Source organism: Pipistrellus hanaki, assembly GCF_964339955.1.
Source record: "Pipistrellus hanaki genome assembly, chromosome: 2".
NCBI classification, from domain to species: domain Eukaryota; kingdom Metazoa; phylum Chordata; class Mammalia; order Chiroptera; family Vespertilionidae; genus Pipistrellus; species Pipistrellus hanaki.
Window position 1 is genome coordinate 44148866 of NC_140504.1, and position 24704 is coordinate 44173569.

Consider the following 24704-nt stretch of genomic DNA (forward strand, 5'->3'; position numbering starts at 1 on the left):
TCTCCTATTACCCTCTTTCTAACTTAATGTATTTCAGCTACACTGGCCCCCTTGCCCAGGCCCCACCCCCAGATATGTAAATTGATAGAGAGTAGGATTCTGGTGAGTCTGCTTAACTTAAGGAGGGTTCAAATCAAGCAGACAATCAATCATCTTAGTCTCCAACCTATCATGCTAATGTTTGAGAGTCCACAGAGAGCTACAATCCTTGGTTTACACACCCATCTCTTTACTATGAAAATTGCCCTATAATTAAGGCTCTATCAATTACTGATATTTTCAGATTACCAGTGAATTCATTTCATCACTGGCTTTCCTAAGAGGTAGTTTTGACTGTAATTGTTACAAAAACTAAAATGAATCTCTTTCACTCTTCCACCTTGTGAGGAAAACAGCTACCTGAAGCTTGCAGGGTGCTTCACAGTTGGTTATGTTATCATTCAGCTTCTCATTACAATATGCCCTCCCCTTCTTCTCCCCTCCCCCACTTTTTGTTGTTGTTGTTGTTGTTGTTGTTGTTAAGGGAAATCAACTAACTTCTTTTGGCAACCTCCCCTATCACCAGCTTTGATGGTGAAGGAATTCAGTTTGAGAAAAACAGGGCATTCTAATAGATGGAGTCACTCAAGTATATGACAGATGACCCAGAGGCCCATAGCTCTTAGATTGAGGTAGATCCTATCCCAAGTCCTCTTCTCTTCCAAGCATGGCAATCTTGAAATGATAATTAGAAAAACAAGCCAATGATCTATGTTTTTATTAAAAAAAAAAACACCCAACAATTATTGAAAAAGAATAATGCTTTATACAAATTTCCATTACAAAATCCCAAAATATTCATTGGGTTTGTTTCAGGTACAGTAGCAGAATATAAAAATATCAAAATTGACTAACTTCCAGTGTAACAATCCTGGTAGTGATTTTGGATTATAGATTGATTTTGCAGAATTTAGCAATTAGTAAACCACATGCATTAGGATTTATGTGTGTTGCAAAAGCTCTCTGAGTTATACCTCCTAGAAGCATAGACTCAGGTTGGAAGACTGAAAGTTACTAGGTTCAAATCCTCAAATGTTACAATCCTCTGTATAACTTTCCTATGTGGTTTCACTATGAATGACCATTCCCAAATTAAACAATCAGTGTTAGCAACACCTAATAGCACTAAGTCAGAAGGCATCACTTAACAGATATTCACCTTGAATAACCTTGGAAGTTATTATAATTCAAAAAATCGTCCATACTTTGGCTTTGCCAATATTTACACTTCTGTTTTACCTACTACACCTGCAGACTTGTCCTAGGTCTAAGAGGAGAAAAGCTTAGCCAAAAAATAAAAATAAAAAATTAGGTCACACTGAAGAAATTGACTTCCTTAGAATCCACTTCATTTAGTAAGCTGAATTTCCTTATAATGTCTCATTACTTGAGAGATTGGTTATGGCAAGAAACTCATTCCTTAAAATTTCTCCTTTTTCAATAATTTGAAAAATAAACAAACCCAAATGTATGCATGTAAATTCCTCAGTTCTTTTCTTTATTATAGCACTTTTCACCTAACAAACCACATTTGCACATATTCTATCTTACTAGAGTCTCACAAAAGCCCTGCAAGTTAGGCAGGTCAGGAATCACAATCCCTTTTTTACAGATGAAACAATAAATCTAGGCCAACTCAGACAGTAACTGATAGCACCAAGACTCAAATCAGGTCTCCAGACACAAACACCAACTCCCTTTTCATTACATCATTTTGCTCCAGTAGAGAAGCATTTTCCACTTACTGCAAAACTAAGAGCAATTGTTAAAATGAAACAGAGCACCAACAACATGATTGGTGCAGCTGAGAGAAAGAAAATGGTCTGGGGTAGAAAGGACAATGTGAAGGTGTGTGCAGGTTTGGCTCAATGAGTTCTAACTACCAATTGAGCAAATAAAAACACTACTCAGACATATTTCATGTTTAAAGAATGAGCATAACACCAACTAATTAATACTCACACCACCTCCACCAGCTAGTTAAGTATCATTATCTCAATTTAACAGATGGGAAAAGAGGAGAAAGAACAAGTGACTTGCTGACAACTTCAGAGAGAATATTTGTCACCAGATTATCACTACAGAACATCTAGCACTTCATGCAGAAAAACAGACCAAACATACAGGTAACTATATGATAATTACCTATGAGAAAGCATATAGCTGAGGAGAGAGGGTGGAGGGCATAAAAGGTAGTTTGGAGGAATAAACGGTAAATAAATACCTTAAAAATTCAATCAATGAAATTGTGTTACAACACTTAGAAAGCAGTACACACTTGCTCAAAAAAGCAAATATTTTCAAAGCAAACTAGAGTGTTACAGGTCAAAATACAGAGATGAGGTGGGAAGGTCAACAGGAGCATATCATCTGGCCATGCAGAAAGATTTGCCCCAAAGCTCTGAGTTGTAAGAGAAACTTACTAATTTTAGAAATTAAATAATATCCTTAGGAAATATGTTGTTAGATTTAAAAGTCAAGTCCAACCTAGTAAAAAAAACAAAACAAATAAAGGTGTGAAGAACAATTGACTGATGACAAAGCAAGTGTTGTAAGATCATGGTAAAAAAAAAAAAAAGGAAAATAATTACATGAAAAGGGCACATGTGAGGAACAGGCAGAATTTATACTTGCTTTAGCAGTTTAAGTCTTATGTCAAAGACACTAAAAGCTGATGAAGGAGGGTAAATGATATCTGACCTATTATATATGTGTACATATAGAAAAAAGAGGCATATACCAAAGAAATTGCTTATTCAATCAATATAGACTTAAATATATATATATATTTTTAGATATGTTTTAACTATGTTGTTACCAACATAAGAAATTTTACTAACTAATTTTTATAGAAAAACATGTCTATATACATATCTATAATTAAGGAGCACCCCTCCCCACATTTGAGATGATTTCTCAGTGGGAAGCAGTAATTCTCTTGGAAAAAGCTTTCCCCCCTGTATTAAAGCAAGGATATAAGACTTAGTCATTTTTAGCAATGGGTATTTTTTTTTTTAAAAAAAAAGTGTTGTTTTTTAATAACACCACAGTTCAGACGACAATAGTCAAAGTTCAAGGTCTTAAAGTCTTATAGTATTTCAATGTCCATTTTCTGTTTGTTCCAGGGTTGTCTCGCTTTGCTTCTGTGTCACACGTAGTCTTTCCCACTGGAAGGTGCAGGCTTGGGATAAGGCCGTGGTGTTGGGTAAGATGTTTTCCGGGGGCAGGAGCAGCAAAGTAGGCCACCTCCCAGAAGCAAGAGAGAAGCAGCAGCCCAGCCAGTGAAGAGAGCTGCACCAAATTCATACCTGAGAGGAAAAGATAACGCATCTGCTTAATCAATGAATCACTGGAAAGTTTCCTAGTGTAATTAGAAATCTCATGTTTTTCCCCCACTGAAAACAATCCCCCATGATCCCTGGGGAAGTACTTTCAGGTTTGTGCTTGCACACACAAGAATGTTTACATTGCATTTGCAATAGTACATCAGGAAATACAGCATGCAACACTGGGTCAATTGCACAAAAATTTCCAAAGACTTTTCCATGTGTAGGAGACTGGTAAAGCATCTTTATATATTTTAGGAATCAGGTTTGAACAATGATTCCTAGGTTCGAGCTTAACAAGTCATGCTATCACCACAAAGCAACCATATTCTATAAAAACAAACTCCTAAAGTGCTAGACCATTAGAGTTTTTTGTTGTTGTTAATCCTCACATGAGGATATATTTTTCCATTGATTTTTTAGAGAGAGTGGGAGGGAGGAGAGACAGAGAGAAACATTGGTGTGAGAGAGACACATGGATTGGTTTCCTACAGTGCAACTGGAATACATGCCTTTGATCGAGCTTGCAACTAAGGTATGTGCCCTTGACTAGAATTGAACCCAGGACCCTTCAGTCCATGGGCCAATGCTTTATCCATTGAGCCAAACTGGCCAGGGCATCCATTAGAGTGTTTAATAGTTGATCCCAGGTACCTATAAACACTGAAATCTGAAACTTATGATTTAGAAAAAAGACTTCTAAGCAAATCTATGGAGCATTCTAGATTAAGCTGATCTAAGTGGATGTATTAAGCCAGACTCTTTGGGGAGAGGATCTGTGTCTGATAGTAGACAACAAAAGTAGAGAAAGCTGTATCTAGAATTATGAGGCCTGGGTTTGGATCCAAATGCAAACTCTCAACTGTTGTAATTATATGCTGGTAATTTCACTTCTCAACCTCAGTTTCTGCTTCTCTTAAAGGAGGATAATCCAATCTCCCTTACTGGTCTCCTTTCAGGATCACGTGAGACATAAAAATAACATGTGTACCCTGCCTGGCAATTAATAAACTGCTCTCACATTCATTACTAGTAAAATGTTAGCCTATTGACCTCCAGCAGTCTCTGTACCTACATTGTAAATCTTATGGGAAGGGCTCCAACACAATCATTGCAATGTATATCCTCCTTATCTGTCCAACCACTGGGATTTTTCATCTATTCATCCTGACACAAACAATAATTACATCTTAACATCCTGACTCCGAATGTAGTTATTAGGCTTTAAAGACATGAACACAGTGAGACAAAGAGCCTTTTCGCTGATCAAAGAGTGCTGTTACATGAGAGCCAGGAATCAGCCCTTGAACTCCCACATCTTGCCATATTATGAAAGTTGACCTTTGGAAAGTCAATTTTATTGTTGTGGTGGAACAGAAATGTTTAAAGTAGCATCACAACTTATTTTTTCATAAATAAATTAAACTTATTTTCATAAATAAAAATGAACTATTGAAAAAGAAGTAGTATTCATTAAGGCATAGAGTAGTAAGTACTATTTTTTCAATCATAAGCTGTGTGTTAGTTACAAATAATCACAACTAAGTGTTGTAAACATCACAACATACTTCAAAAAGCACATTTCAAATTTATTAATATATTTATTAATATTAAAAAAAGAGAAAAGGCCGAGCACAGTTGCAAAATATAAAGCTTGCAACTTTTCTACCTCAAATATGTTCTATCATTCATACAGTCTGTTAAAGCAATTATAATACAAATTCATTTTAACATGAGTCACAGGCTATACAAATTATTTTTAAGTTTGACATAAAATTCCAGAAAGCAAATCTGGGAAGCTGTGGCACTAGCTGGACTTTGCAGAACATAAAAAGAGTATTTTCTCAGAAAACAAGCTATTTTACACATGAATAGCATTACCTGGCATTGACCGGTGTCATGGGGTCATAGAATTCTTGAACAATTCTGTGGCCATACCATGCTGTGGCAACTAAAGCAGCTAGACCTAGAGAAATTAAAAATAAAAGACTTAATCATTATGGAACATTGAGCATAAATATGCAGCCCATTACATTGATAAGGATTTTATAAGAATTAAATCTCGCCAATAAGGCTGACATTTTGAATTTAGTCAATTTTAGACAATTTTAATTTAGGGAGATTAGAAGTTAAAACCTGTTTTATTCCAAGTATTCTGTTAAGACAGACCAAAACATTAGGTCAGAGTGAGGCATAGGTTGTACTCTGTCATCTTATTCATTTATAGTTCAAGGTTACTGACACCAATAAAGCATTTTTAGAAACAATTCAGGAGGTTCATGTCATTTATGATCGTCAAAGATATTATTACACATTAGTGTACTAAACTACTTTTCATAAAACCAATGTCCTCATTACTATAGAAGAGTCACTTGAAAAGGGGGAAATGAAAACTCTTCTATATTCTTCTTGACCAAAGAGCAAAATTTACATTTCTGTAGAATCAAAAGGAAAGTAGCTAGATAGCAGTAAGAGCAGAATTTGTCTCAGAATGGTCCAGACCACCCAAATTCCTACTGCTCCACTAGCCAGACCTGCCAGATACTGCCTTGAGTTTTGCTGAGGTGATGCTACAGGTAAATGTATACAGCACATTCCCAATTTTCCATTTATTTCATATTTTAGTAATACCAAAATAATTTTTCTATCATTTTTAACAAGTATAAAATATTTTTATTTTTCTAATCCAAATAAATTAAATAACTTCCTTTCATAGTAATTCTAAGAAACCATCAATATAGACAGATTAAAATTTTCAATGCTCCATTTTCCTCCATCTCAAAAAACAATGTGTCCAAGTTAATTTCCTCTAATACTTGACAGAAAACACGAGTGCTTTTGGCTGCTCAGATGCATCATGAGATTACTTTGGAACTTTCGGCCCTCACTCCCTAGGAAATCCCTTACTAAACTGAGCTGGGCATGATACAATCATTCAGAGAAGTTACAAAAAGGTAAGCAAAAGAAGGGTGCTATGCAGTAAGTTTATTCCTAGCCTTTGATGTAAAATTAAACTTTTTGGAATTAAAGCACCATCCATGGGTGTGTGTGGTTTTTTGCAGGGGGGAAGGGGGTAGCTAATTTGGAAAACTGAAAGACTGGTGACTTTCAACTAGCCAAATCTTTGGCAAAGCCACAGGAACTCTTCATTATTGGTTAAATCCCATATCATGCTGGGGCAAAGGACCCTACAAGGTCTTTTATCAAAGAGGAAATGAGAAAAAAAAGTGTAATTCTAGTTTCTCCTAGTGATAGATATATCATTGGTTTCATTTTAAACCAATAAACTAATATATATATATTATGTACTGAATATAATAGTTTATTTAAAAAATAGACTATATATATATTAAATACTATTTTATACACATACATAAAACCTTATTTAAAAGAAGCTTATTATAACACTAAAATGGAACTGCCATACCTTTCTTTGGTTCTCATTTCTTAAAGGTCACAAATCTAACTCAATAAGCAACACTTCAGTAAGTCAACAAATATATATAGGTCTTTTTCAAGGCCTCTCTGTATCATTTTCACTCTTAATTCATTTAACCCAATTTCCTACCTCCACTCCATTCCACCTTCCACCTACACTCCAATTGGCCTTTCTCTTCACTAACTTATGGGTACATCCTGTTTATTTTGGAATCAGATCTACCCAACTGAAATGATGTTCCCATTTTCCTCTAATAATCCCAACCCCATCCATTCCTCACACACCTATGTGATTCACACATTCTTTATATTCCTTCTTACTGCTCCCCATCCTTGCCATATGTTGTCCGTGGGGATGTCATGAAAATTCTCTATGTAAATAGAGTTGTTCCTGAGGGTTTGCTAGATAGGAGATCTTGCTCTTTACCTGGGGAAACTGGTTCTAATAAACCGGTTGGCAACTGAAACCAGAAAGAATAATAGATCTGTCCACTGTGAGCACAGATCTCAAATTTTCATTTGGCTCCTTTGAGAATGTGAAAGTCAGCTGGACTTAAGGTTTCTATGTCTTCAGATTTTAAAAGGACTAAAATAAATCAATTCAAGTGCCAAGACATCCAACATTGTCTAAGGAAATGGAAAGCTAAATCTCAAGCCAGAGATGGTTTAGTAAGATAAAACCATGCCAGAGAGAGTTTAGAAAGGGGGGCAGGGCCTGTCTTACCTGCAATAAGAAATATCACACCTCCAATGACAGCCATCCGCATCTTCTGGACCTCATCCTCCTCCAGGCACTTCATACACTTCATACCAACAGTGGCCACAAAGATAGCTATTAGTCCCAGCAGGATGCCAACCACCATCAAGGCACGGGTTGCTTGCAAAGTATCTGGCAGAAAATATTTTAGAACATGAAAAATTAATCATATATAGATCAATAAGAGAAGAGTGGTAAAAGACCAAGTATATTTCAATGTTGTATGAAAGAAAGAAAATTAAACTGGGAGTCAGGAGACCCCAGTTCTAGTGATATTTTTGTACATAAGCAACATAGTTTCTTCTCCAGAAAACCAAACAACTGGCTGGCTAATGGATAAGAAACCCTTAGGCTCTAACCTTTTATGTTTTCAACATTAAATTCAAATTCCTCTGGAAAACGAATGATCTGGTGGAATAGGGTTAGCAGATCTAATACATCTTTAATCCTTACTAATGGAGTATTTTAATTCTGAAACACAATCATGTTTTATCCTTAATGTTAAACCATTTATAACATTAATATATCTTGGATTGTAGTCAACAGCTTTATACCTCCGCCATCAGACTTCAGAAAAGACAGAGGTGAGTTGGGAAGATAAGAAATGAATTTTTCTTTGATTATCATGGCTGAATAAACAGCATTTATATCTCAAGTGGCTGAGGTGAGGATGGGAAATATGAGTGTCATTTTCTTTGAACAAAACTAAATAACCTTTCCCATGTTACTTTAGAACATAGTGGATTCATATTCAGAGCTATCACCATGACTATGTCCATTGTCATGTTGTCAAATAGACAATAATTCAAGGTAGCATTTCTCAGGGTTCCATTCATTTTCTGATTTCCTGTTATTGTCATTGCTAACTAAGTCATGATCACTAAGATGTGGACAGGGTTCAGAGGTTTTGCCAGTATGTTTCCTAAAGGGTAAAATCATGACACCATCATTGTGGCATAAAGGCACAAACTTAAAGAAAACAAGATGAAGCTATGCTGGTGAGATGAGTTTGATTAATTCTAGATTTACTTCCTCCTTCATATAAAGATCATTATCTCACTGTCAGGACTTACATGTGATAAGTATTTCTGGATATATAAATACTATTTACATCAAACCAAAGCATGCTATCTTCAGTAAGCTACTTATTATTCTTTGGGACCATGATTCTATTATGTAAAGTGTGAATGATGGTATCTCTTATCAGAGAGTTGGAACAATTGACTTATTTTTTTTTAAAATATATTTTTATGTTAGAGTGGAAAGGAGAGGGAGAGAGAGATAGAAACATCAATGATGAGAGAGAATCATTGATTGGCTGCCTCCTACATGCCCCTCTCTGGGGATCAAGCCCACAACCTGGGCAAATGCCCTTGGCCAGAGTTGAACCCGGGACCCTTCAGTCCACAGGCCAGTGCTCTATCCACTGAGCAAAACTGCTAGTTGACCTCTTGATGCTCTTCAAAAGTAGCTGGCATGATAGAAAGGTTCTATATCTCACTGTCTAATTGAGACCTAGGCTCAGTCTTAGTATTTTCAGAGCTGAGACCTTGAATTACCAATCCTAATTAACACTAAGATCTAAAACATCATTCAATTTTTATTTCTTTTATATTTTCATTCCAGCCATAACCAAACTCTGATAAAATCATAGTAACCTCTATCTAAGAAGTAGAAATTTTTTTTTCTGTATTTGAGAGATATTTTGGAAGCCAAAATACATTTTTGCTTGATTTAATTAAAAGGCAAACCAGAGACACTCCCTTTTATAAGTGTGTGTGGGTATACATGCACCCTACCTACACACTTATCTTAAGATTCCAGTGTGGTATAGAGCTGCTGAATCAAAATACATATTCCACAGTGGTGGAAGAGGAAAGTACCAAGGACTCCACCATTTGGTGTGTCTTTCCTTCTAATTTACTAAATGTTTTTGCAAAGGCAATCAATCATTACTAAGAAGGAAAATGAAAATACAATATCTAAGCTCTTATACACAACACAGATTTCAAATTCCACTCAGAAGGCAATCATTTAAAGCAAAGGAATATTGACAGAGGAGATGATCCACGTGCCAGGATAGGGTGACCTAGGGTCTATCTTGGTTTTAAAACTACTTGTGCTACACGGACAATAGTTTGGTGAAGGCCTGGGTGGGGCAGGGACTGGGTGGATGGGGCCAAAAGGGAGAAATGGAGGACATCTCTAATACTGTCGATAATAATAAAAAAAAATTAAAAATAAAAATAAAACTACCTGTCCTATATCTAGGGAAGACCCTCAATCCTGCACCAACAGGGACAGCTGGTCACTCTCCTGGTGGATGATAGGATGTGGAAAGTAAAATGAGGTAGGTTTAGCAAAGTGAGCAGAGATGCAAGTCAGGCAGGGCTTTGCAAGTGAGGGTAAAGTGTTTGGAGTTGATTCTAAGTGTAACAAAAAGTCACTGGAGGGTCTTAAAGAAGGGGTGATGAGATGTTTACCCTTGGTATAGAGGGCACAGTCAACATTTTTCCTATGCTAGCCCTTCAAATATGCATAGGCTCCTACACTTCTCAGCCACCTCTACTTTGTTTTCTATGAATACTCCATTTCCTGACTCTTTATTCATCACTTTTGTTTCTTTCTCTGATCTGTCTCCAAGCTTTCCACTTTGTTGGAGCTGCAGGGCCTCTAACCAAACCCAGCTTCCATAACAATCATTCTGGTGTGTGTTTCACGTAAAAGCAGCAGGCCACCAGTCTGGCAGGTCTGAGCACTTGGATCACAAGGTGTTCTTCACGAGGAGTCTATGACTCGGTCTCATGAGTCAGGTCTGGATAAAGCCATGCAGGCAGGGAGCACACATGGATACACTACTTCAAAGCTCCCTTTGCACTCACTTGGAATGATGTAAGATTCACAATTTTCATTGCTAGATTTCGTCCCCTTTAAATTCTCATCCTCCCCCCTGACCCGACCCTACAAACACACATTTGATTCATGCCATACCCATTTTACTCTTCCACTTATTTTACAAAGTTTCTCTGCAGGAGGGGACAAAGCCTAGTATGTTTTATTTTTTCTTTATAGAATAATGGCTTGCTTGTATAATGCACACAAATAAAGGAGGAAAAAACTGTAGTTGAGACTTATCTAAACCTTACAGAGCAAGGGATTCATGTTTCATTTTTTTTAAAAAATCTGATAAAGCAATAGTGCTATTTTGCAAAGCAGTATTTTTTCAATTTATGACCTTGGCATCCATTGACTTAGGACATTTCTTTATATTTTACAATACTAGATGGGCATCAAACAAAATCTCATTTTGCTTCATTGTAGACATTTGGATTAATTCTTAACTATCATGATGGTGGTGCGGGGAGGGATGTAAAAATAAAAGTAAAAAGGAAAAAGGCTGACAATCATACTGAGTGTATATAATAGTGGTTTAAAAATCAAGGTGAGCAAGTGTGTTAGAAGTTAGGAAGGTTTTATGCACAGATAGAATCTAAATTGCACAGTTTTAAGCTGGAACCAGAAGAATTCTTCAAATTAATATCCATGGAAGTCTTCTAAGTCAGATACCCATAATATATAATTGTGAGCTCCTTGAAGACTTGGATCAGATATTTGTTCATGTTCCCACCCAAAGCACTAAAACTGGTACCTGACAAGCTATATAGATTATGCTATGTGTGTTCAATGAATTTAAATTAGAACATGTCTTTATCCTTTAAAATTCTACTAATAAAATCATTAAAAAATACTATCTTGTGTTAAGCTTAACCTTTGGAAAAAAAAATCCTGAGAAATGCCTCCTTAGAGAGCCAGGGATGCTAAAATCGTACTGTATAAAACCAGACTTAGTTTAGAACATTAAAAGCTAATAACTCATACAGGGAGGAAAAATTCACACTTTTTGCTTAATCTGATTTGTTTTAATTTTACAAATTTTATGATCTTCCAAGGAAGTTTTTTTTTTTCTTCCTAGTGGAATGATGATCAGCAGGACAGAGAAATTGAAAAATGTTTAAAAGGTACAAAATAAAATTTTGGGTTAGGGAGGTACAGTAGAGTTTTGGACTACTAACTCTGATCTGGTCTGATTAAATCAAATCTAAAAGCAAATGTGTTCTTTTCTTGGCCCTTTAAATTGGTAGATACCTCTATAATACTATTATCATGGGCTAAAGTTGTCTGCAGAGAAAATGTTAGCAAACATTTGAGAAGCTAAACCATTGTTTCTCATCATTATTCAGCAATACACGGAGAAGGCAGTCTTTTAATTATACTCAGCTAGACTGATAATCTTGAGATTAAAGACTCTCTATGAAGTTCTTACCACTTGTAGCTTGAAAGTATGATCTGAAAAATAATATTTAAAAAGACTTCTACTTACAAGACAAGAAATTAGTTAGAAATTACTGATCAACTATAGTTAGGTTGATGAACATTAAGTGTAGAACATTAAGTGATATTTCTTTTTAGATTTTTCTAAAGTTTTACTATACAAGGAATAGAATCTTCTTTAAATTTCTGGCATTGTTCATGCTACTTACTGGCCATATTATTAATTGCTACTCTGTGTACTTCATAAACAACATAGATTTTAAGTATATCTGCATTCTCACATAGTCCCTCTTTGCATCAGTGGTGGCTTAATAAGTAATAGGGAAATCAATAAACTGAACATTGGGTCACTAGAGCAAAACTGCTCTAGTCTCTGCAATTAAATGATCTCATCACAGATCATCACAGAACTATACTTCCCTGGCCTTTTTACTTGTTAAATCTCCCTTTTACTCAAGTTCAAAGTTTCTCAAGGAGTCCTTATTAACATTTCCATTTTATTGTTGCCTGAGCTGGTGGCCATTGGGTGTAACCTCAGGACACCAGCACAGTCAGAAACTGAAATGATCTGGAATGAGGCAGGACTAACCACTTTTTGGAATGTCCTAACAAGTTTTAGCTTTCTTTCCTTTCTTTCCCTTTCTTTCCCTTCCCTTCCCTTCCCTTAACTTCCCTTCCCTTCCCTTCCCTTCCCTTCCCTTCCCTTCCCTTCCCTTCCCTTCCCTTCCCTTCCCTTCCCTTTCCTTTTCTTTTCTTTCCCTCCCTCCCTTCTTCACTCCCTCCTTCCCTCTCTCCCTTCCTTCTTCCACCATTCCCTCCCTTCCTCTCATCCTCCTTCCTTTCTTCTTTCCTTCCTTCAAGTAACTGCCTCACAATTACATTTATGTGTCTATATTTCCTCTATGCCACTTACCATCCCAAAGTAGGAAAACTTAACTGTGCCACTTAACTTTTCCCCTCAGTCACAACAGTTAGTTACAAAGAATGTTGGCACTGGAAGAAATCAACTTTAGCACCTTATATATCATCTTAGTTGCATTCCCAGGAGCAAGACAGCTCACGTTTGTTGAAGAGAGGAATGAGTCATGGATTCAGCTCACCATCCCCCCTACATTTCCCTATTTGATAAATGGCGAGACTATAGCCCAGAGAAACCAAGTGGCTCACCATTAAACATATGACTAGTTAGTGCAAAACCAGGGTAAAGGATTAAGAACTTCTGATCTCAAGCCTGGATTTTTGTTTTGACATCTTTCATTCCAGGAGTCAGATCAAACTCTTGAACAGATTTGAATACCAATGGCTCCTTGAACACCCTCGGTTCAGCAGGCATACTCCATACTATGGGGAAGTGTAAAGGGTGCCTTTCTCTCTGTCTAAGCTTCAAAGTCTGTCCAAATTAGTGATTTTGTCTCTTTGATCGAGCCTGACATCATGGTGAGAGTACGGGGCAACCTCACTGACAACCAATACTCATTAAGCACTCCTACATACATGTGGATTCATGCAAAGCAAGTTGAGCAGGTTAGAGGAGCTTATAAACAAATTACAGAATCCCACAGTTGGATGTGACTTAAGAGAGTCTAGTCTAACCTCCCATTTGTCTGGTGCTTGTATTTTGCCTACAACATTCTTACAAAATGCTTACTTATTTCTCTGCTTAGACACCTCCTACCATGCAGCCTCCTGGGGAATCCCAGTCTTTGGAAAGCCCTAGCTATTAAAGCCAAGCAAGAAGCAGCAGTTAACTAAGCACACAGACTAGACACTAGCTTGCTAAAAGTTTGAAAACTGGGTTAAAACAAGACAAGATGTACAGTGTAGCCCAGAAAAAAAAATATACTCTAACCGCATCTGCCACTCTCTTTTGTATATTCCAACTTTCAGCTGCAGGAGTTATCAGTGACAATAAATACCAAGTACTTTGGATGGAATTGCCATTGCAAAACCACAATGCACAGTGCAACGTTTGTTTCCCCAGGAAGGCCTCAGGTACACTGTCATAAACTGCTTTGCAAGAACCACCTAAATAAAACACACACCCTGTGTCTCATTTCCTACATTGTTTTGAGCACACTATATCTCTTTAGGCACTTTTGGAACTATTCTTTATACAGCTGGCACTATTTAGAGCAGGAGAACAGTGCCTTGACACATCCTTGTATCTTAACCCTAAGATGTCAAGTAGGCTCCACTGACAAAGAGAACAAGGTTCAATTTCAGGAAACTTCTAGCCAAGCTTTTCACCTAAAAGCACTTCGAGGAATGCCATCTTTTACAAGGAAGACTACTTATACACACAGATAATCCTGTTCACATTCAGAGGTGACAGAACTATACCAAAACCAGTCAATGAATCACCACCCAGGTCTCTGCATCAGGTGGGTGTGAGCACCACTGCCCAGGTGGAGGAATGGAGACAGGTTCTCTGGACTCTGTCCAAAGGCATCTGATGAGTCATTTGCAGGTTGGGGAGAATGCCTATGAGTCAAAGGTTCCCTTTTCTGGGAATTGGTTTTGAGAGAAAGGCCTCGGCCCCATCTTGAATAATCTCTGGCTTTAGCCAAAATGAAAAGAGGAATCTGATCTGGAGTTTAAACATACAAATTTATAGGTAGAAATCTCCGAAATGTGTAGTAGGGAGACGAGGAGGACATTGTTTAATTCTTGCACAAAAACTGTAATAGCTTTAGTAACTAATAATAATAATAATTAAAAAAAAACATTTTGCCACGTTATCATCAGTAGGAATGACCTGGTTGAGTATTTGCAATGCGAATCAATCTGATTCCATTGGCCATATAAGAAAGTTAAAGAGACCCATTTAAACACGTTGAAAATGAATTCTTTTGATCAGAAGAATCAGAGATCTCTCTAGAATTGCCCTTAGAACCTTCTCCATCTGCCAATGCCTCAATATGACACCCCAAATTCCTGACACTATTTCCTTACATGTATTTATGTTTCCATGGGGAGATCCAGTGATTATACAAAGGATAATACCTAATATACTTGTTATATTTGGCATAAAGAAGTCCTAGAATGGGGACTTTGAAAAGCTAAAATGACAACACTAAAAACCACCATCCACAGTGACTAACCAGATTCCACAGGAGTTCAAGGCATTTAAACAAATTCAATAACCCTCCAGTATATGGTTTCTTACAAAACCACATGAGGGAGGTGAACAAAGCACTTAGAGTAAACTTGAGCGGTGACAACACTGCTCACCCTCAGCCCATAAAGGGGCCAGTGGGCAAGCTTGTTTATCTAGGCAAAGACTAAGGAAGCTTTTCTTCAAGGTAGTTCAAGGGCATAACAGACACATGCTACATGACAACGAATGTAATATCTCAAGGAAGTTACTCCAGCCATAAACTGGGATTACCTAGGCAAGTGGGAATCTAAATAGTTTCAGAAGAGGCACTCAAAGGCCTTTATTTAAAAAGTAATAAGAAGGAAAAAAAAAAAAAAAAGCCGTCTTTGTCCTCTTTCTCCCCGCTATCCTTAGGAATATCTCTCTCTACATGAAACTTTCCACAGAAGTAAGTAGCAAACACCCATTACAGAGAACATCCTTTGTGGAAGGTGGGAACTTGGAGAGAAGAGCCACCCCTTCTTTGTGCTGCATTCTCCCCGCAGCTGACCTCTGCTGTATCTCCTTAACGGCATTTTGCTTCAGTATCTTCATCTTTCCCTTCAGAATATGATGGGAGTTTATTCAGAACTTTTCTTTTTTTGTCTTCCTTTTCCTACCTGCCACGAGTAACCTTCACTTTCCAGAAGAACCTACAAACTCCGCTACTCTGAAGATCCCCAACTTGAAAACCTTCAGGGGAATCTCAAGAGGCTTCTTCAAAAAGTCATGAAAAGGGGCACAAAGGCGCCCCCACACACTTATTGCCTTTTAAATATCAAAAGAAACAAAAGCTTCCAACTTTAACGTAAGTTGAGGAACTCCATGTAGTAATATGAGAAACTACCGGGCTCCAAACTTTTCAAGGCATACTATTTTCTTGTCCACACCCTACCGCTCTTCAATTCACACAGAATCTCACAATGTCCAGGGGAGGCCTAAGAACTCAGGTTGGAGTTTGGCCTTCACCCCTCAATCTTCAACCCACTCTCATGGGGATTTAGAGGAAGCCTCACCTAGAGGAGGAGAAAAAGTGTTACCCAGGGAATTAGAGGCAAAACTAGAGCTTAGTCCTGGACCTGCCTTATCCCAAAGCGCAGCTCTTTCTACTTCCTCTCAACATGATCTGAAGACTTGATCAACTGAAGACTGACAACCATGTAATCACCTAACAGAACCAGCTGATGGCCTCTACCCGGAATGGAAGGGAAGCTCTGGGGGCTGGGGGCTTGGATCCCAGCCGTGGGGGAGGGGAATGCACTTACTGTTGAGGTTCAGCAAGGAGTCGAAAACTTTGCATTGGATCTGCCCGGTACTCTGCGACACGCAGGACATCCACAGCCCCTCGTAGATGGACTGGGCTGTCACGATGTTGTCACCCGCATAGGAGTGAACCTTCCACTGGGGCATCGCTGTGCTGGCGATGGCCCCGATCCAGCCCAGGAAGGCCAGGATGAAGCCCAGCAGTTGCAGCCCCGCGTTGGCCATGGCTCGCTCGGGCGCCCTGGCTGGCTCCGGGATGGCAGGTGCAGCAGGTGGAGTTTGCAGAGGCTCCGTTGGGGCTCCCGGGGGTGGCGGAGCCGCGCGGGGGAAGTTTCTGCGGGGAGTCCTGCTCCTTGCGGCGCTGCTGGAGAGATTCTAGGTCCGGGTCCAAGTCCGGTGTTGGCGCTGGAGTCCGAGTGCGAGAAGCTGTGGCTGCTCCCAGGCTCAGGGAATGAGAGCCAACCTGCGGGGCGCCGCAATTTAAAGCAGCTCCGCCCCGCGCCCAGCCCGGCCGCGGCGCAGCGCCCCCTGGCGGTTTCAGGGCGGCTCGCTGGGGAAGCGGGAGGCCGCGCTCCAGCCCAGTTGGCCAAGGTGCTCTGGGCTGAAGGGTCCAGCGCGGTGTGGGGACTTCCTGGGTGGGATTGGGAATTCCTAGTGCTCCCGAGCTGTGCTTGCTCCCTCTCATTTCTCCCCTGGCTCTTTTTTCTCTAGTTAGTCGTCTCAAATTCGCCATTCATTCAATCTGTATTTCCCCCAAAAGGACAAAGTATGTGTAAACACTAAACATGCAAAACTTAAAAAAAAAAAAAAAAAAAAAGCCCTCTTGAGACCCACAGTTCCCATTTGCAACTTTTTTTTTTCTCTGACTTACTAAAAGGCATTCTCCATCTCTACTCCCCTCCCTTCGTCTCCCTCACCTGTTTCTCCCTTTTTGTCCAGCTTCCTCCCCCTTCTCCTTCCTTCCCTCCACCCCCCTCTTGCCTTCAAGGACTCTCCCAGAACGCTGTATTTCTGAGTCGCTATAGTACTTTATAGAGTGGGAAACTGAAACCCTGAAAGGAAACATGATTTCTATAAAGTCACACAGCAAGTTATCAGCATGTCCAGTTCTTGGTTCTCAGCCCACTCTGCTTTCTACTACATCTCAACTAGACTGATATATATGTCCTTAAATTTATTATCATAGCCATGAAAATGCAGTCTACTGTTCCCCACTCCTGCACACACACACAAACACACAGACACACACACACACACCAGCCTGGTTCCCCTCACTCCTGCACAAACACATACACACACACCCATACACACCCCCAGCTTGGTTGCCCCATTTACACACACACACACACACACACACACACACATACACACACACCAGCCTGGTTCCCCCTACTCCTTCACACACACACACACACACACACACACACACACACTGCAGTTTGTTTTAGAGCATCAATTTATTATAGGAGGGACCAGGACAATGCCCCCTCCACCCTCCCAAATGCACACCTCCATAGGTATTTCACTACTGAATTATCAGATGTTATTCACTGAAGGTGAGAGCATCTAAAAAGTGTCTCCCCAGTAGAAAGAGGACTGGGCTGGGAGGTCTGGAGTCTGGGTTCTGGCTCAGGGTTTGCAGTGACTGGCTGTGGTCACCCCCTCAGGTTTTAGGTGAGCCTTTTGTTTTCTTCAATGGGTTTCTAAAGCTCCCTTCTCTGTAGTTAAGTGGTGTTGTGGTTTGTAATAATTAAAATGTTTTCCCAACTGTTTCTTGTGTGTAGTGTGAGTGTGGTGGGAGGAGATGTTTCTATGGTTTTATGAAAAACAGGAACACCTTGGAGGCAGAAATAAACATGGAAGTAGAAAACAAGATATGCCTCAATGTTTACTGTGGGAGCTGCCAGTTTGTGACGAGGAGGGAGAGATAAAGAAGTTCAGAGTGTGAATAAGGAGAATGAAAAACCTCTACCACTTGGGGGATGTTGATAATGAGGGAGGTTATGCATATGTGGGGGCCCAGACTCCATAGGAATCTCTGTACTTTCTCAATTGGCTGTGATCCTAAGACTGTCCTTAAAAAGGCATTTTTAAAAGTCTATAATAGCCTGGCTGCATGGTTGAGTGGTTGAGCATCAATCTATGAACCAGGAGGTCGTAGTTCGATTCCCAGTCAGGGCACATGCCTGGATTGCAGGCTCAATACCCAATAAGGGGTGTGCAGGAGACAGCCAATCAATGATTCTCTCTATCATCATTGATGTTTCTATCTCTCTCTTTCTCCCTTCCTCTCTGAAATCAATAAAAATACGTTAAAAGGTCTATAAATAAAAGTTTTATTTATAAACAAAAATCCAAAGCCCCAAGCCTTCACTTTACCTGTCTAGCTCTAGATGACTTTTGAAGTTTGAAATCCAAAGGAAAGGTCTGCAGAGAGATTTGGTGACTAGAAATGAAGAGGGGAAACATGTGAGCTGAATAAAGAGAATTAATGAGGGGTAAGACAGATTAAAGCCAGTGAGCACTGCCCTTTGGAAAGCCTCCCCCAAACCCAAGGCAGGCTCTAAGTCAGCTCTCCAGGGCAAGGTTGCATCCAGCATGAGTCCCCTGAGTCTCGGCCTGAGGTCAGTAATTCTTTTTAGGTTCCCCATGGATATTCAGTAGCCATCTGTGTGTGTATGGAAGAAAAAGTATCAATAACATTTGATTTTCTTATTCCCCAAGATTCCTGAGCTCAGAGGAGGTCCTCAGAATTTGCAGTCTGGCTAGAGCCCTACCATGTGAATCATATAATCTTTTTGTTGTTGTTCCAATCAATTCAGAATTAAAAAAAATAATAATATTTTAAAAATGTTTTCATTGTTGTTCAGATTGGATGAATGAAGACAAAAGTTGAGTTTAATAAATATACTTGTGCACAGGCCCTTTTAATCTATCATACATGAGGGCCTGTTTCTAACAATCGATGGTTGGCAGGGATTTGGAGGGATGAATTCTGTGGTCAGGGTGGCCCCATGTGTTTTTGTTTTTTTATCCCAAGTCTCTCTGAAGCTGATTACCTCATCACCCACAGCCCTGTTTGTGAGGCTGCGGTGGATGCTGTTTACCTGCTGTGACCCATGCCCATCTCTGGCATCCCTAAGCCTGTCTAGTTTTCTGTGTTTTCCTACGAACTGGTAGGTGAGAGAATGGCTCAGCATAAATACACCAACTGAGGAGGAAAAACAACTTACAAACATTTGGCCTTTCATATAGGGAGCATAAACAATAGAGGCAGCTCTGTGACCAAGGAGTTTCTAGAAAGGCTGATTATGGTACAGCAAATATCCTGGCCTGTGGAATAGAAAAATCTGCTATGCACCCTCAGACAAATTACTTCCTTTCTCGTTCTCAGTTTCCCTATTAATAAAAATTGGAAATTGACTTCTAAAAGGTCACTTGAGTCTAAAGCTTTATGACTCTAAGTAGTAATAGCTGACACTTGTGAGTAACTTACTGTCCTCATCCAGTGTTGATCTACAAGTTTTACATGCACTATCTCCTGTGTGAAGGTGACAGGGACACCTAGAAGTCAGATCACATACCCAGGGTCATATTTGGCAATTGGCACCCCTGGGGTTCCAAACTGCACCCATTGATCCTGGTGTCCATGTTTTTAAATACTGCCCTACATTTGTTCCCTGTGAACCAAATCGATGGAGAACTGTAAAGGGCCAAATGGGGAGACACCTGGACATTCTATAGATTGTTGTTGACTTGTCCCGGAATATTGGCAGAATCATGTCAGTTGCACTCCCGCCCTGGGAGTGTGGAGATGTTCTTAGTTCCTGACTAATGTGTTTGATCAGGCGGAAGGAGTGCGTGGAACCTGGGCTCTCCCAGGCTCCTTGTTTTCCTGTGAAACCCCTTGTTGGATTGGAGTATAAATAGATGTGCTGCGTGGCTCAGGAGGTTGTCAGTCAGTCTCTCCAGCAGAGGAGGTCTGAGGCCCTTCCAGCTCCCAGCTTGAAATCTATCTCTGTGTCTTTTCTCCTTATTTCTAATATTTCTTAATCCCTGGCACCTCCGCTTAGAACCGGTTCATTCATCTCTCTTTCCATGTAGGGCATGGAAAAGGGAGATCCCTGCAGCTTCAGGCCCCCACAGAGAACCATTGGCTTTTAGGGTTTAGCCAACCATATCAGGTGTGTCTTCCTCCAGGCAGTGGTGAGATTGTCCACTCTGTGACTGTCTTACTTCTGCTCCTTCCAGTCACTTGACAATGTCTGCTGCTGCCCACTAAGATTCTACACCAGGAGGATCCAGATCACGTGAGAGAGTGCTGCTGCCCAGGAGGGAAGTCTGGGTAAGAACAGCACATTGTCACTGGCTTACCCTGTGCCCATATGTGGCTGATGCTGGGGCTCAGCTGTGATCCTGAGAACCAGAAAAAAGTAGAAGAGACACCCAAAGACATGCAAGTACAGGTGAGACTCTGGGTGCAGGAAGAGAGTGTGGACAAAGACACAATCCCAAGAGCCAGCTTGGCAGATTCTCAGGTATGGTTAAATACTAAGAAAGCCTTTGGGATGTCAATTTTCCACTTACTGACAATGTATGTTAACATGGACTTTTCAGGGCTTCTCAGGTGTTAAAAACAGAATGTATGGCACATTTCCTTGTAAACAATCTGCAATCTGCTGTGTAATTACTTAGGGTTTGGAAAAGGGATGAAAGTGCAAATGTGAAAATTTAACATAAATTTCAGGGTTACTAATGTGAGGGTTATGAATACTCAAAACCATTGGTCATAACTATGTGAACAGTCCTTTAATCCTTTGGAGTTTTTGAGAGGGGATGAGATATAAGTAGTTACAAGTAAAAACATTTTGAAATCTAGCCCTATCACTTGTAGAATAACTTTGCAAAATTTATACAATGTACTTGTGCCTTTGACTGTTCCTATTTCAGGTGAGTAAGATGCTACTTCATTATATTGTGGTCATTAAGCAAGTTGATACCTGTACATAACTTAGAACAGTAGTTAGCTTGCAAGCACATGGAATGATAGCTGTTTCTAGCAAAACAGATGCATTTAGCTTGTTAACCCTGCCATTTATAAATGATCCTCCCATTTGTTGAGAAAGACTCTTTCTTGTTTTGATTCAATTACAATCCCACTGAATGTCATAGTTAAATCACGGTGACAGAATATGCAGCATTTCTAACAAGGAGGTACAATTTTGTGTTCAAAAATATAAAAGGCATCATATTAGGGATAGGGGATTTAGATGAGATTTCTAGATCCCTTTTCCAGGCCCTAAACAGGTGTTCCCTCCAAGTCCTGTGTAGTTTCCATGGCTAGTATTTAAGGCTCTTTCTGAGAGGGGATGGACCAAGAACATAGGAAGGATGAAGATATAGTACCAAATGGTTCTTTCTGCAGATCAGTGATGCTCTTCAGAGGGTCAAGGGGAAAAATCCTTAGTGTAAGATTTTTTTATATATATTTGTTGAGTTTAGAGAGTAAAGGAGAGGGAGAGAGATAGAAACATCAATGATGAGAGAGTATCATTGATTGGAAACAAGCCTGTATTCTGGGCATGTGCCCTGACCAGGAATCAAACTGTGACCTTTTGGTTCATAGGTCAATGCTCAACATTGAGCCATGTTGGCTGGGCATTTGTGTAAGATTTTTGTTAAGTCTTTGCCTTATTACCAGGTGGACTTTGTAAAGGCCCTTTGGACACTCCCCTCAACTCCTAGCCTAGCAAATCTATCTTTTCAGAAACAAAAGGGGAAAAATAGTAGAATTTCAACCATAAAAAATTTCCTTTTAAGTTATAAAAATCTACTTTGAAACAAGCCGATGAAGATTACAATTTTTTTAATACTATTCCTTACTTTATCTCTTTGCTTGTGTTCTATTTGGAGAAAATTTTCCTTTTTAATTATTAGGATGCTAGAAACACCCCATTAATTTGATCAAGAATCAAGGTCAAATTACTAAGATATTTTACTTTTAATCTTCTTAATGGAACACTAACTGTTATAATCAGCATTCTTCAGATAAACAGAATAGGAGATTAGATAGATAGATGATAGATAATAGATAAACCCCTGCAGTAGACATGAAGTTATATGAAGAGAGAGAGAGAGAGAGAGAGAGAGAGAGAGAGAGAGAGAGAGAGAGAGAGAGATTTTAAGGAATTGGCTCAAGTAATGTGGGAACTACCAAGTCTGAAATTTGTATAGGGTGTAAGTAGGCTGGAGTTTCAGGTGAGAGTTAATGTTGCTGTCTTGAATCACAAATATTTCAGCTTGACAGATAATTTATTTTTCTTGTTTTAAAATATATTTTATTTATTTTTTACAGAGAGGGAAAGAGAGTTAGAAACATTGATGAGAGAGAAACATCAATCAGCTGCCTCCTGCACACCGCCTTGATTGTGCCCACAATCAAGATACATGCACCTGACCAAAATCAAACCTGGGACCCTTGAGTCTGCAAGCCGACTCTATCCACTCGCAGGGGTCTTCAAACTACGGCCCGCGGGCCACATGCGGCCCGCAGAGGAGTCTGATCCGGCCCGCCAGGTTTTTTGGGCAGTGAGCGCAGCCGAGGTGTTACAGTAGGAATTAGTAGTTCATATAGTCCGGCCCTCCAGCTCTCTGAGGGACCGTGATCTGGCCCCCACTTTAAAAAGTTTGAGGACCCCTGATAGGGTGAGGATTTCTTTTTATCTCCACCCCAAAAGTCTTTGCTCACCCACATTTGCGCACTCAAAGTCTATTGATTAAAATGTTAGTTATATATTTAAAATATACTCACAGCAACATCTAGACTGATATCTGACCAAATTGGCCACCATACCTTAGGTATGTGGAGAAGGAATTAATCATAAAACTAATGCATAGGATTATTTAGAATCTAAGGGCTTTATTTATATGAAGTCAATTCTCAAAAAAGCCAGTGAGTTAATAACAATCAGTACAGATGAGGGAACCAAGGCCCAAATAAATAGTTTGCTCCAAGGTTCATAATGGGTAAAAGACAGAGTTGGCATTCAAATTGAGTAGATCCAACTCTTGAGGCAGAGAACTTTAAGCAGAACACTGAACTAAACTGAAGCCCAGGCCCATGTTCCTCTTCTTTCCTGACTCTCCAAAACCATCCAGTATAGTGATATCCACAAGCTGAGCCTCAACAAGTTCCCAGATTAGAATCATATCAGCTTGAGTAGTCAGTTCTCAGTAAGTGCTGGGTAATTAAGTGGATGAATGGACAGATGGATGGACCAGTGAAGAATGGATCTCCTGTCTTTGTGGTGAGGAATCTGAGACATTAGCACACATTGCTGAGTTTTGATGCTCAAAGAGATCCTGTTTCAGGTGGTGGTGGGTTGGGAAATAAAAACAAAAAGAGGTGGCAATGTAATGAAGATTACAATTTTTAAAACTGTCTTTGGGATAAGACAGAATTAAAGATATGACAATGCTTTCTCTCAGCATTAGAAATGATACTAGACAAGTTAATTAATCTCTCAGTGTCTCTCTTTTCCCCCCATCTTTAAAATAAAATAAATATATGTAACTCACAGTGCTGTGAGAAATAAGCACAACTGATTAAGGTAATGCCTATAAAATGCTGAGCCCTGTACCAGGGATATGGAGAGTGTTTGATAAGTGACAGATGTACTGTAAAGAATCAGTGAGTGTCCCAAGGCCATAGAGCAAAGGGTGGTAGGCAGGCTGTGATTTCATCATGTTGAAATTCTGTAAATATTTGAACTACACTCTTAGGCAAAGGAAAAACTTGATACTAAAATGTGTGGCAGTTACAGATGAGTGAACTGTATCTTAGAAATGACCTGAATATGCAAGTTTTAACTTCCCATTAATTTCCAAAATGTAAATTAGCTTTAATTTTATAAAACTATGTGATTTCACCTGAAAATGTAGATTCTGAAAAAAAAAAAAAAAGAGGTAGCCACACTGTGCAGCTCTAGATGGATTCTCTGGTCTCCCATTTCTCCATATACCTGCTGTTTCTATTCTATTCATTGATGTCACTTTTCTGAATCCTATAGGCTTTTTGGTGCCAGCATGTGCAGAGAAAGTGCATGTAGTAAGTAGTTGAGTTGAGCAGATTTGCATACCATGTTCAGGAGTGTGAAACGTATTCACTTGACAATAAGGAGAAGATCACAGAATTTTTAACAGAGAATTGAGTAGACTTGTGTTTTAGAAAGATTTTGGGGACTGGAGGAGGCAGAGACAGAAGTCAGTTTAATGGAAAGGCTGTGGAAATCATGTAGAAATGGGTAGGTGAGTGGTTTTGACTGATATTGAAGTCAGAGGCATTAGAGACACAAAAAAAGCATGCACCTATCTGAGATGGTGAAGATGAATTTTGTCTGCTTTAATGCCATTT

The 24704-nt window shown here is 39.4% G+C and overlaps 1 protein-coding gene across 1 annotated transcript; it reads right to left on the reverse strand.

Moving 5' to 3' along the window:
* Positions 1–742: 742 nt before the first annotated feature.
* Positions 743–16804, reverse strand: CLDN1 (claudin 1). The gene is made up of 4 exons (XM_084872393.1): positions 16294–16804; positions 7528–7692; positions 5247–5331; positions 743–3347 (listed from the first exon to the last, which is right to left on the reverse strand). The coding sequence occupies exons 1-4, from the start codon at positions 16514–16516 to the stop codon at positions 3188–3190; spliced, it is 633 nt and encodes a 210-aa protein (XP_084728519.1). The 5' UTR covers positions 16517–16804; the 3' UTR covers positions 743–3187.
* Between the last annotated feature and the right edge of the window lie 7900 nt (positions 16805–24704).

Bases quoted from the DNA above. Each gene is read 5' to 3' on its own strand.
- CLDN1 (XM_084872393.1), bottom strand. From the start codon at position 16,516: ATGGCCAACGCGGGGCTGCAACTGCTGGGCTTCATCCTGGCCTTCCTG. The intron at 7,693-16,293 runs GTAAGTGCATTC...ATTTTCTGCCAG, and splicing joins CTCCTTGCTGAACCTCAACA to ATACTTTGCAAGCAACCCGT. The intron at 3,348-5,246 runs GTAATGCTATTC...TTTTCCTCTCAG, and splicing joins ATGACACCGGTCAATGCCAG to GTATGAATTTGGTGCAGCTC.